This window comes from Nerophis lumbriciformis, linkage group LG15 (genome assembly GCF_033978685.3).
Source record: "Nerophis lumbriciformis linkage group LG15, RoL_Nlum_v2.1, whole genome shotgun sequence".
Taxonomy (NCBI): Eukaryota; Metazoa; Chordata; class Actinopteri; order Syngnathiformes; family Syngnathidae; genus Nerophis; species Nerophis lumbriciformis.
This window is the reverse complement of record NC_084562.2, coordinates 4,694,422-4,706,668: the sequence shown is the minus strand read 5'-3', so window position 1 is coordinate 4,706,668 and position 12,247 is coordinate 4,694,422. Positions and strand designations below refer to the sequence as shown.

The 12,247-nt window shown below is 40.6% G+C and overlaps 1 protein-coding gene across 18 annotated transcripts in view; it reads left to right on the top strand.

The window, feature by feature from the left end:
• The first annotated feature begins 1,222 nt into the window (after positions 1-1,222).
• The window catches only part of LOC133615995 (tight junction protein 1-like), a 304,853-nt gene continuing 293,828 nt past the window's right edge, over positions 1,223-12,247 (top strand). For all 18 annotated transcript variants that reach the window (XM_061974970.2, XM_061974971.2, XM_072914763.1 and 15 more), the window contains exon 1: positions 1,223-1,343. In XM_061974970.2, coding sequence (XP_061830954.1) covers positions 1,252-1,343 — 92 coding nt within the window. In that variant the 5' untranslated portion in view covers positions 1,223-1,251. The remainder of the gene's footprint in view (positions 1,344-12,247) is intronic.

Sequence of the window (12,247 nt, the reverse complement as noted above, 5' to 3'; positions counted from 1 at the left end):
AGCAGCGCAGAGATGTTCCCAACCGATACACAGGCGAGCGGTCCACCCCGGGTCCCGACCCCGGACAGCCAGCATCCCATCCATGGCCACCGGACCTGTGTGTCTCCCCCTCCACAGGGATAGGGGGGAGCAGAGGAGAAAAGAAAAGAAACGGCAGATCAACTGGTCTAAAAAAAAAAGGGGGGGCTTTTCAAAGGCTAGAGTATACAAATGAGTTTTAAGATGGGACTTAAATGCTTCTACTGAGGTAGCATCTCTAACTGTTACCGGGAGGGCATTCCATAGTACTGGAGCCCCAATAGAAAACGCTCTATAGCCCGCAGACTTTTTTTGGGCTCTGGGAATCACTAATAAGCCGGAGTTCTTTGAACGCAGATTTCTTGCTTCTTGGTACAATACAATCGGCAAGATAGGATGGAGCTAGACCGTGTAATATTTTATACGTAAGTAGTAAAACCTTAAAGTCGCATAAGTGCACATGGAAGCCAGTGCAGGTGAGCCAGTATAGGCGTAATATGATCGGGAGAATGGTTGCCTTGTGAGATTTTCGGGAGGGGCACTGAAATTCGGGAGTGTCCCGGAAAAATCGGCAGGGCGGTTGGCAAGTATGCGTGTAAGTTTTTTTTTTGTGGGGCGTGAATCTAGTTAGGACCGCCTCTGCCTATAGTAAACAAAGGCAACAACATAGCAGAGAATTCCGCCTTTAAAAGTATATTTTTAAGCATCTCGCCTGCTTGTTTCTGTCCATCCTGTATGTTCTTCAACCTGCATAGTACCATCATTGTTAAGATGTTTCCAATATTTTCACCCCCCCTCTCTTAAACCACGACATCCCTCCCTCTCCTCCTCCTCCTCTTCCTCTCCGAGCGCACTCCTCTTCCTACCTCACAGACGCGCGGATGCCGCCGACGCCGCATCCTCTCCTCACTCTTTCCGGGGGCTCCAACTAAACAAACAAAACACAACTCGAGGTTGGAGACAAGAGAGAGAAACAGAGCCACAACAATGAGCCTAAAATTGAATGGATTAGCCAATCTATTCTGAGCTCTAATGAGATTAGCGAGGCGGCGCGCTGACATGCAGGGTGGCGGCGGCGGCGGCGTGGTACCTTTCCTTCGGCTCCCCGGGGACCTCCCCCCCTGGAAATGGCGCTGCTGATGCCGCTGGACGCGCGGCGGGTGTCGGGGGAGCTTTCGGAGCACATTCGCGCGCACACGCTCACGGGTTCCTCGAAGTAGCGGTCCAAGGAAGATGAAGTACCAGAAATACATCACGGTGATGCAGATGGCCATGGGAGTGACAGCCTCCAACAAAGACTGCCTGCCCACCAAGCGGCAGCTGTGGTGAGTCTCGCCGTGTGTGTTCGTGCGTGGTTTTTTTCTTCTTCTCACAACTGCTCCCAGAAAACGCGGGACAAGTTGTTGACGGAAGTCCGCCTAGCTGTGCCTCCTTGCTTTTAGCTAGCACCCACGCCGACGTTTAGCCGGGGGTTGAGTGAGCGTGCGTGTGTGCAGCCGTGCGTGGCTCTCTTTGCATGTTTGTCAGGATCATGCGTGAGTTTTGCACACGCATAAATGACCAAGGCAGGAGCAGGTGTCCTCATAGTCGAACTCTCTCAAACTCTTTTAAAGCCCACCTGCTGTTTTTTTTTTTTTTATATACCTATTTATTTATTTTCCCCTTTTATTTGTGAGGTGGCGACTTGTCCGGGGTGTACCCCGCCTTCCGCCCGAGTGCAGCTGAGATGGGCTCCAGCGACCCCCCCTTACCCCAAAAGGGACAAGCGGTAGAAAATTAATGGATGGATATTTGTGATTTTAACTGTAAAACATAACCCCCCCCTACACCCACCCACTTATTACTTATTCAATAGCTTCCTGTGTATGTGGGAGTCTTGCTGTCATTGTGCGTGTGTTGATTTTCCACTCCATTTACAATAATAATAATACTTAGCTTTATTGTCTCCGAGGAGAAATTTGTCTTGGACATCAAGACACAGCGTTTTACATACGTACATCACGCCTCAAATTTGTACTTTTTCAGGTCAAGGCAAGTGTTGCCTTAAAGGAGGGCTCATATTGTAGGGCACCAAGGCAAGTTAGAAGGGCACCAAGGCAAACATTATTTTCTTTCCAGGCAGGATATATATATATATATATATATATATATATATATATATATATATATATATATATATATATATATATGTGTATATGTTAGGTCAGGAAAAAACACAAGAGACTATATCATATCCCCACAAGCCTGTTTTGCAGGTTTACCTGCTCGCCAGGGGATTTTATTTTAAAAATCTCCTGATGAGCAGGGAAACCTGCGAAACAGGCTTGTAGGGATGATATAGCCTCTTGTGTTTTTTCCTAACCTAACGTATATTCCGCTCTACCCCGGTATTGAGTACTGAATATATATATATATATATATATATATATATATATATATATATATATATATATATATATATATATATATATATATATATAGTGTTCATGTATAAGATCTAGGGCTACCAATTATGGCCAAAGTAACAATTAAGTTTATTGTTATCAATATTGAAATCATGATTACTGATTGGTAAGTAAAGCAGTGTTGGGTTGTGAACGTAATGCCATCATGTCATTTGTAATGGCGACTTAGGTGTGAAATTATTAACACATTACCATAAAATATCCATCCATCCATCCATTTTCTACCGCTTATTCCCCTTTGGGGTCGCGGGGGGCGCTGGAGCCTATCTCAGCTACAATCGGGCGGAAGGCGGGGTACACCCTGGACAAGTCGCCACCTTATCGCAGGGCCAACACAGATAGACAGACAACATTCACACTCACATCCACACACTAGGGCCAATTTAGTGTTGCCAATCAACTTATCCCCAGGTGCATGTCTTTGGAAGTGGGAGGAAGCCGGAGTACCCGGAGGGAACCCACGCAGTCACGGGGAGGACATGCAAACTCCACACAGAAAGATCCCGAGCCCGGGATTGAACCCAAGACTACTCAGGACCTTCGTATTGTGAGGCAGATGCACTAACCCCTCTGCCATAAAATATCAAATAATATTATTTAGCTCATTCACGTAAGAGACTAGACCAGGGGTCGGCAACCCAAAATGGTGAAAGAGCCATATTGGACCAAAAATACAAAAACAAATCTGTCTGAAGCCGCAAAAAATTAAAAGCCTTATTACATACAGATAGTGTGTCATGAGATATAAATTGAATTAAGAGGACTTAAAGGAAACTAAATGCCCTCAAATATAGCTACAAATGAGGCATAATGATGCAATATGTACATAGAGCTAGCCTAAATAGCATGTTAGCATCGATTAGCTTGCAGTCATGCAGTGACCAAATATGTCTGATTAGCACTCCACACAAGTCAATAACATCAACAAAACTCACCTTTGTGCATTCACGCACAACGTTAAAAGTTTGGTGGACAAAATGAGACAGAAAAAGAAGTGGCATAAAACACGTTCTAGAAAGTCTGAGAAAGTTATACATGTAAACAAACTATGGTGAGTTCAAGGACCGCCAAAATTAGTAGGACAAAACCGCACTCGCCAAATACTCGAATCAGTGAAGCATGTTTAATATAAACAGTGTGCTTTATAACAATTAAGGAGGTTTGTGTCATGTTTGTCCTCCTACAGAAACCATATTAAAACAAAAAATATGTTTTTTTCCCCTCATCTTTTTTTCATTTTTCATACATTTTTGAAAAAGCTCCAGAGAGCCACTAGGGCAGCGCTAAAGAGCCACATGCGGCTCTAGAGCCGCGGGTTGCCGACCCCGGACTAGACGTATAAGATTTCATCGGATTTAGCGATTAGGAGTGACAGATTGTTTGGTAAACGTATAGCATGTTCTATATGTTATAGTTATTTGAATGACTCTTACCATAATATGTTACGTTAACATACCAGGCACGTTCTCAGTTGGTTATTAATGCCTCATATAACGTACACTTATTCAGCCTGTTGTTCACTATTCTTTATTTATTTTAAATTGCCTTTCAAATGTCTATTCTTGGTGTTGGGTTTTATCAAATACATTTCCCCCCAAAAATGTGACTTATACTCCAGTGCGACTTATATATGTTTTTTTCCTTCTTTATTATGCATTTTCGGCAGGTGCGACTTATACTCCGGTGCGACTTATACTCCGAAAATTACAGTACATACATTCATACATACATACATACATACATGAACAGTGCGCAGGTATATCAGTTAGTTATGAGATCACACATTACACTCCACCCGTATTGCACACCTCCCATCCATTTTCTACCGCTTGTCCCTCTCGGGTTCGCGGGGGTTGCTGGAGCCTACCTCAGCTACATTCGGGCGGAAGGCGGGGTACACCCTGGACAAGTCGGCCACCTCATCGCAGGGCCGACACAGATAGACAGACAACATTCACACTCACATTCACACACTAGGGCCAATTTTAGTGTTGCCAATCACCTCCCGTATTGCACTATCCCAATATTGCACTCATTATTGCATCCGGTTATAACAGTAGTTTTCTGTTGTTAAAAGCTTTGATTGCCAGTGGGACAAAGGAACATCTATACCTGTTGAGTTTGTATATTGCTGTTCTGTACCGTTTACCATTTAGCATCAACACAATTTCACTATGAAGTATGTGGTGTGGGTCACGGGTGATTTTTAAGACCCTGCTTCCTCACAGTCTTGTCGAATATTTCTTGAAGGGAACAAGGGGGCTGCATGCCAAATATTTTACCAGCCCTCTTGATAAGGTTTTGAAGTTGGGTTTTGAGTTTGACAGACAGATTTCCAAACCACGTGGAGATGCCATAACGGATGACAGAGTCAATGTTTGCCCTATAAAACAACATATTGATATTGCTTGCCACACCGTGGACCCTGCGCCTCCTTAGAAAGTGCAGGCACTGGTTAATACGGGAGAAAACAGAGTCAACGTGGTCGGCCCAAGTTAACTGGGAGTCAAAACAAATACCCAAGTACTTATAGGAGGACACCTGCTCCACTCTCTCCCCATGGATGATAATCGGGCTGTGATCCCCCACAGATTTGGGATCAAACACCATCTCTTTCGTTTTTTTTTTTTCGTTTTTTGTTTGATCAATTGTGTGCTTTAATGAGACAAAAACAACTGTCATCGGTTCCCCTATTAACTATACAATACTAGCGTCATATATGATGTTGTATTAAAGCAGACAGGTCCTAGTCCTGTATCCAAAAACCGTGTTTGTTGCAAGCCGTGTTCCTGTCTCAACCCCTCCCTTCTTTCCCTTTCATCTCCATACAGCTGATTCTGTGGAAACAAAAATAGAAAGACCCCCCCCTTGTCCTCAAATTTGGCATATGCGGTGAAACATGGCCGTGCTCTCATTTTGGAAATGCGATCATTTAAAAAAATGTCGCAAACAAACAAAACATCACATCTGGAAGAGAATTATTCTCACGTTTGCTTGACTTGTTTTGTATACGCTGTGAGGAAAATAAGTAATTCCATTTTTTGCATATTTAATTTTTTTATTTTTTGCATATAAAACTACATTACATACATTATCTCTCATGAATTATTCTCTATCAGTATGGTGTATTTGTTTCAGGCATTCTTTACTTTAAAGAACCTTCTAATAAAGTTAAAGTACCACTGATGACTGGGTGTATTCACCCTCTGCATTTGACCCATCCCCTGGTTCCACCCCCTGGGAGGTGAGGGGAGCAGTGAGCAGCAGCAGTGGCTGCTCTCGGGAATCATTTTGGTAATTTAACCCCCAATTCCAACCCTTGATGTTGAGTGCCAAGCAGAGAAGTAATGGGTCCCATTTTTATAGTCTTTGGTATGACTCGGCTGGGGTTTGAACTCACGACTTACCGATCTCAGGGCGGACACCCTAGCCACAAGGCCACTGAGCAGATTAATGTCATGATCCGCTGCCAGGATCATGTTTGTTTAGTTTTGGACTCCCTCAGTTCCTGTTTTGAGCAACCCTGGGTTTGTGTTTTAGTTGCCATCACTGCAAATTGTTTTCACCTGCCTCTGATTAGTGTTCGGGACACTCACCTGCTCCTGGGCACTAATCAAAGAGCTACTTATTTCCTGCTTTTCGTTTTTTTGTGGTTTTCTTATTTGCTTCCACGCAACAGTTACGATGGCTACTAATTAGATTCCTGAGCTAAGCTTCGCCTTTTGTTTACCTGTTCATATGCTTAGCTTTTCTTGTTAGCTATTTCGTTAGCTATCGGCACGCTGGTGCTCTTTTGTTTGTATCCCGCATGATTTATGGACATTAAATCATTTTCTTACCTGTACCTTGCCTCTGGGAGAACGATCAATGCAGTAAAATGCGCCCAACGTGACACATAAGCCATTGATACAACGTTGATTATACACACATTTAAAACAACGTTGCGAAATTGTAAATTGAGACAATACTGATGTCCAAGGTTGGATCCACGTTGTTGGTTGCGAAAAGACCAAATTTCAATAGTCACATCAACGTCACAACCTGACATTGAATAAACATCGTCAAAAAGTATGTTGTTTCAATTTTGTATTTGCGTTGTAGTATGTTGAGTGGGAAATTACCAAAATTCAATGGTCACATCAACGTCAGAACCAAACATTGATTAAACGTTGTAAAAAGCATGTTGTTTCAACGTTATGTTTGAGTTGCTCAACGTCAAGACCTAATTCAACAAGTTCTCATAATTGTTTTAATGTCAGGGTCGATTATAAAAAAATATTTGACAAATATTTGTTATTGTTGACTCGTTGCTTTCGAGCTGCAGCAATCAATTATTTTAGTACCGTATTTTTCGGACTATAAGGCGCACTTAAAATCCTTTCATTTTCTCAAAACTCGACAGTGTGCCTTATAACCCGATGCGCCTAATGTACGGAATACTTTTGGTTGTGCTTACCGACCTCGAAGCTATTTTATTTGGTACATGGTGAAATGATAAGTAGGACCAGTAGATGGCAGTCACACATAAGAGATGTGTAGACTGCAATATGATGGCAGTCACATAAACAGTGGTTCTCAAATGGGGGTACGCATACCCCTGGGGGTACTTGAAGGTATGCTAAGGGGTACGTGAGATTTTTTTTTAAATATTCTAAAAATAGCAACAATTCAAAAAATCTTTTTTTCCAAATAGTTCAAGAAAGACCACTACAATTAGCAATATTTTGCACTGTTATACAATTTAATAAATCAGAAACTTATGACATAGTGCTGTATTTTTCTTCTTTATCTTTTTTTCAACCAAAAATGCTTTGCTCTGATTAGGGGGTACTTGAATTTAAAAAAAATTCACAGGGGGTACATCACTGAAAAAAGGTTGAGAACCACTGACATAAGAGATACGTGTAGACTGCAATATGACTCAAGTAAGCAACACAGACATTTTATGTGTTCCATTGAAAATATAGAACATTACACACTGCGCTCAAAAATCTGTCAAAATGTTTTACTATGACTTTGGTAAGATATGAAGCCACACCGCTTGATGGATTGTACTGTGCTTCAACATACGAGTATTATTATAGCGTGTGTATAAGGTCCGCCTTTGTAGTCCGTGCCAACACCGTAGTCGATAAGCTTCTTCTTTTTCTCTATCTTCTTGTAATGGGACATTCATCCTCCGCTGTTGTCATTTCTAATATAAAGTAGTGTAAAGTTCTTACTTATATCTGTTAGTAAAATCACCATGAAAGCGCTAAAACATACCGGTCTAGTGATTTTACATTATTCACCCAAGGAACTTTAGTTATGAGAGAGTTCCGGTCGGACGGTTTTTCACGGGACACATATCCGGCGTTGTTTATGCACAAGGGAGCCATGGATGGGGAGATGCTGCTCTGTTATTGATTTAAGTAAAGTCTGAATGTCATTAAAGGCCTACTGAAACCCACTACTACCGACCACGCCGTCTGATAGTTTATATATCAATGATGAAATCTTAACATTGCAACACATGCCAATACGGCCAGGTTAGCTTACTAAAGTGCAATTTTAAATTTCGCGCAAAATATCCTGCTGAAAACGTCTCGGTATGATGACGTCTGCGCGTGACGTCACGGATTGTAGAGGACATTTTGGGACAGCATGGTGGCCAGCTATTAAGTCGTCTGTTTTCATCGCAAAATTCCACAGTATTCTGGACATCTGTGTTCGTGAATCTTTTGCAATTTGTTCAATGAACAATGGAGACAGCAAAGAAGAAAGCTGTAGGAGGGAAGCGGTGTATTGCGGCCGACTTCAGCAACACAAACACGGTCGGTGTTTCATTGTTTACATTGATGACAGTCAAGCTTTACCATTGGCCTGTGGAGAACTGGGACAACAGAGACTCTTACCAGGAGGACTTTGAGTTGGATACGCAGACACGGTACCGTGAGTTCGCATGCAGCTTTGGCTTCCAAACATTTGATCGCTTGCCCGTACGTGCGTGCCGCTATGTGCATGTCACGTACGTAACTTTGGGGCCTTTGGGGAAATATATGTGCTGTATGAACTTTGGGGAGGTGAACGGTACTTTGGGCTGTGGGATTGAGAACCACCATTACATGTTATGTAGACCACAAGGAAGTGTTTTTAATTTAGAAAAAAATAAATAATTATATGACCCCTTTAATGCACCCTATAATCCGGTGCGCCTTTTGTATAAAATAGACCTGACTAAACCTGCTCATCGGCAGTGCGCCTTATAATACGGTACAAAGGAACTCCCACTGGTTGCGCTCTAAGCAGACTTTTATTTACGTTTATTTAATATTTAGAATGCATTAAAAAAAAAATCCATCTGTCTTAATGTCTTTCATAATAATCGGGAACAATAGACAAAATTCCAGAAAAAGTCCAGTTCCTCTTTAAAGCAAGGGTTAATCGAGTTTTTGGATAAAACATACTTTATAGTGTCAATGTGTATTTTAGGGAAAATAGTTGGAAAAACTTCTTTTTTTTCTGCTTGCCATAACCGTCATTCTTTTTTTTTACCAATAAATGCACATCATCAACATTGAAACTGCCCATTTAATATGTGTGCGTAAAACAAATAACTCTCTGCTGCTCACTGCCACACACATCACCACTGCTTTATATGCGCTCTATTGCAGCAGAAGCTATAGTATGTCTGTGTATTTCAAGTTTCGGCACTTCATGTGGTCCGGATTTATGCGTTTTTATTTGTTACACTCATTAAACGATTAATTGAAGCAACAGAATATAAATCAAAACGTTTTTCTAATCCAATTAGATGATAAACCCCCAGGAATGTTTATGTTGACACTTTTATTCCTTTGCGTTAATAATTGCAGCTAAATAACACTAACAGTACCGAATAAAAATACTTTTCGCACTGAATTCCATGCTTACAGGACATCTTGCTTTTTAAGTCTGTTAATGTATATTTCACTCTGGTTATATATTCGTGTGTAATAAAGTAAAAACATGTGTTTCTCTGTAATTTATGTTTATTACTAATAAATTGAATATAGTAGGTTTTAAAAATGAGTTAAAATCAAGTTGCCGACTCAACATCAAACTCAAACATGTACAGCATATCTAAAGCAATAATCATTAGACTAGTCGACTAATAGAAACAATAATCGCTGACCAGTCGATTAATAAAATATTTGTTAGTTGCAGCCCTGGAACCTCGCATAGTTATACATTCGCACATGCATCTATAATGTCCAAAAAGGAGTAGGAAGAAGCGACGCTTAATTAAACTTCCCTCTTCTCCGTGTCTATTACTGATAATTCATTCACACCGTTTATTTTTTATGTCCACACTGACTATATTTCATTTGCATACGTTTCATTATTTAAAGTTTGTTCACTTGCTGTGTTTAAGTGTCGCCATTTTCGACTGAACCATAAAAGAATAGAGAATATGTAGCAATGGATTGAGGGAACGGTGTTGAAAAAAGAAAATACTAATTTGCTGATATGAGTCAAATATTATTTAATCATTTTTGTCAGGAAATATATACCGTATTTTACGGACTATGAGGCGCACTTAAAATCTTTTTTCTTCTTCTCAAAACTCGACAGTGCACCTTATAACCCGGTGCACCTAAAGTAAGGAATACGTTTGGTTGAGCTTACCCACCTCGAAGCAATTTTATTTGGTACATAGCATAATGATAAGTGTGACCAGTAGATGGCAGTCAAACATAAGCGATAAGTGTAGGCTGCACCGTTTGATGTGCTTCAACATACGAGTATTATTATGGTGTGTGTATAAGGTAAGACATTATCTAGCGTTTTGTTTTGCAATATTACGCAAAAGCTACTTTTATTACCTTCTAGTACCTGCTGATGTGTATTTGGGATCTGCATAAATCCTGAAAAATTGCGCGGGTCTGCCTTTGTAGTCCGTGCCGACACCGTCGTCGATAAGTTTCTTCTTTTTCTCTATCTTCTTGTGATGGGGCATTCATCCTCCGCTGTTGCCATTTCTAATATAAAGTAGCGAAAGTTCGTACTTATATCTGTCAGTAAACTCGCCATGAAAGCGCTAAAACATACCGGTGTAGTGAGTTTACATTATTCAACCGAGGAACTTTAGTTATTAGAGTTGCGGTCAGATGGTTTTTCACGGGACACATTTCCGGTGTTGTTGTTTCCGGATGAGGAGATGCTGCTCCGTTATTGATTGAAGTAAAGTCTGAATGTCATTAAAACAGTTAGCTCCATCTTTTGACACTTCTTCCACACCCGTCCTTGCACGCTACACCGCTACAACAAAGATGACGGGGAGAAGACACTGTCGAAGGTGAGCCACGTAAATAAGACCGCCCACAAAACGGCGCATCCGGAAGCGACTGTCAGAAAGCGGCTTGAAGATGATCTGTAAAATATAATCTATGCAACATTTTGACCAAAGAACCACCATTACATGTTATGTAGACCACAACGAAGTGTTTTCAATTCAGAAAAAAAAAAGAACTCCTTTAATGCGCCCTGTAATCCGGTGCAATTTATATGTGAAAAAAGATCGAAAATAGACCATTCATCGGCAGTGCGCCTTATAATCTGGTGCGCCCTATGGTCCGGAAAATACGGTACATTGACATGCAATTATTTGTAGCTCGATTGCTTTCAAATGATGACAAATGCTATCATGTAATTTAAATTAGTAAATGCCGTTAAAGCCTTCACTTCCTAAAGTTACAGTGTTTTTTGTGTTTAAAAATGTTTTTCAGAATAAGAGAGTGCAGACAGTTTTCGCTTGGTTGTAAATAACAGTAGTTAACCTCTTTATCCCCAACGTTCTTTCCGAACTTCCTGCTCAAAAATGACATTCAAAATGTTGTAATCAGTAATAGATATGGATAAAGGCTGGTAATACTGTAAATAAACTCTGCTTCTACCTACTACTTTTCGGGTATGTTGAATTGTGCCAATAACTTTGTGACAATCCTGAATGTAACTTGTTTAGCAGGTTGAATCAAATACACCATACTAATACAAGACTTAGACTTAGACTTAGACTTCATTTTTATTGTCATTCAAATTTGAACTTTACAGCACAGATAAGAACAAAATTTCGTTACATAAGCTCATGGTAGAGCAGGATAAAAAAGCAATAAGGTGCATATATAAATGAATAAATATATGTAAACGATTGTAGCTGAGATAGGCTCCAGCGCCCCCCGCGACCCTGAAGGGAATAAGCGGTATAAAATGGATGGATGGATGGATAATATATATAATATATATATAAAATAAATACATATATATAAATATTGTCATGTCTGTGTAATCATGTTTTGTTTTTAGTTATTGGATTCTTTAGTTTCTGGCTTTTCACTCCCTTGTCTTGTTTCCATGGTTACCCATTAGTTTCACCTGTTCCACGTTTGGACTCATTGTGCACTCTTGTTTGTCACCATAGCAACCCATTAGTTTTCACCTGCCCTCACGACTCACGCACCTGTCTTTAATCATGTCACTATTAATTAAACCCATTGTTGCCAGGAAGTCTCCCTGGCGACATCATACCCCTGACTTCCCGCATTCATACTCTGTCTACCTCTGCGCACTTCATGCCTTGTCCAAGTAAGTTTTTTTTCTATTAATGCCACAGTTAGTGTTTATTTTGTTTAATTGTTCACAGTTTTTTGCCCACGTGCAAGTCTTTTTGTTTCGTTAGTCAAGTTTGTACTTCCGCCTTGAGCGCGCTTTTTGTTCCTTTGTTAGTGTAAAATAAATAATGTCTT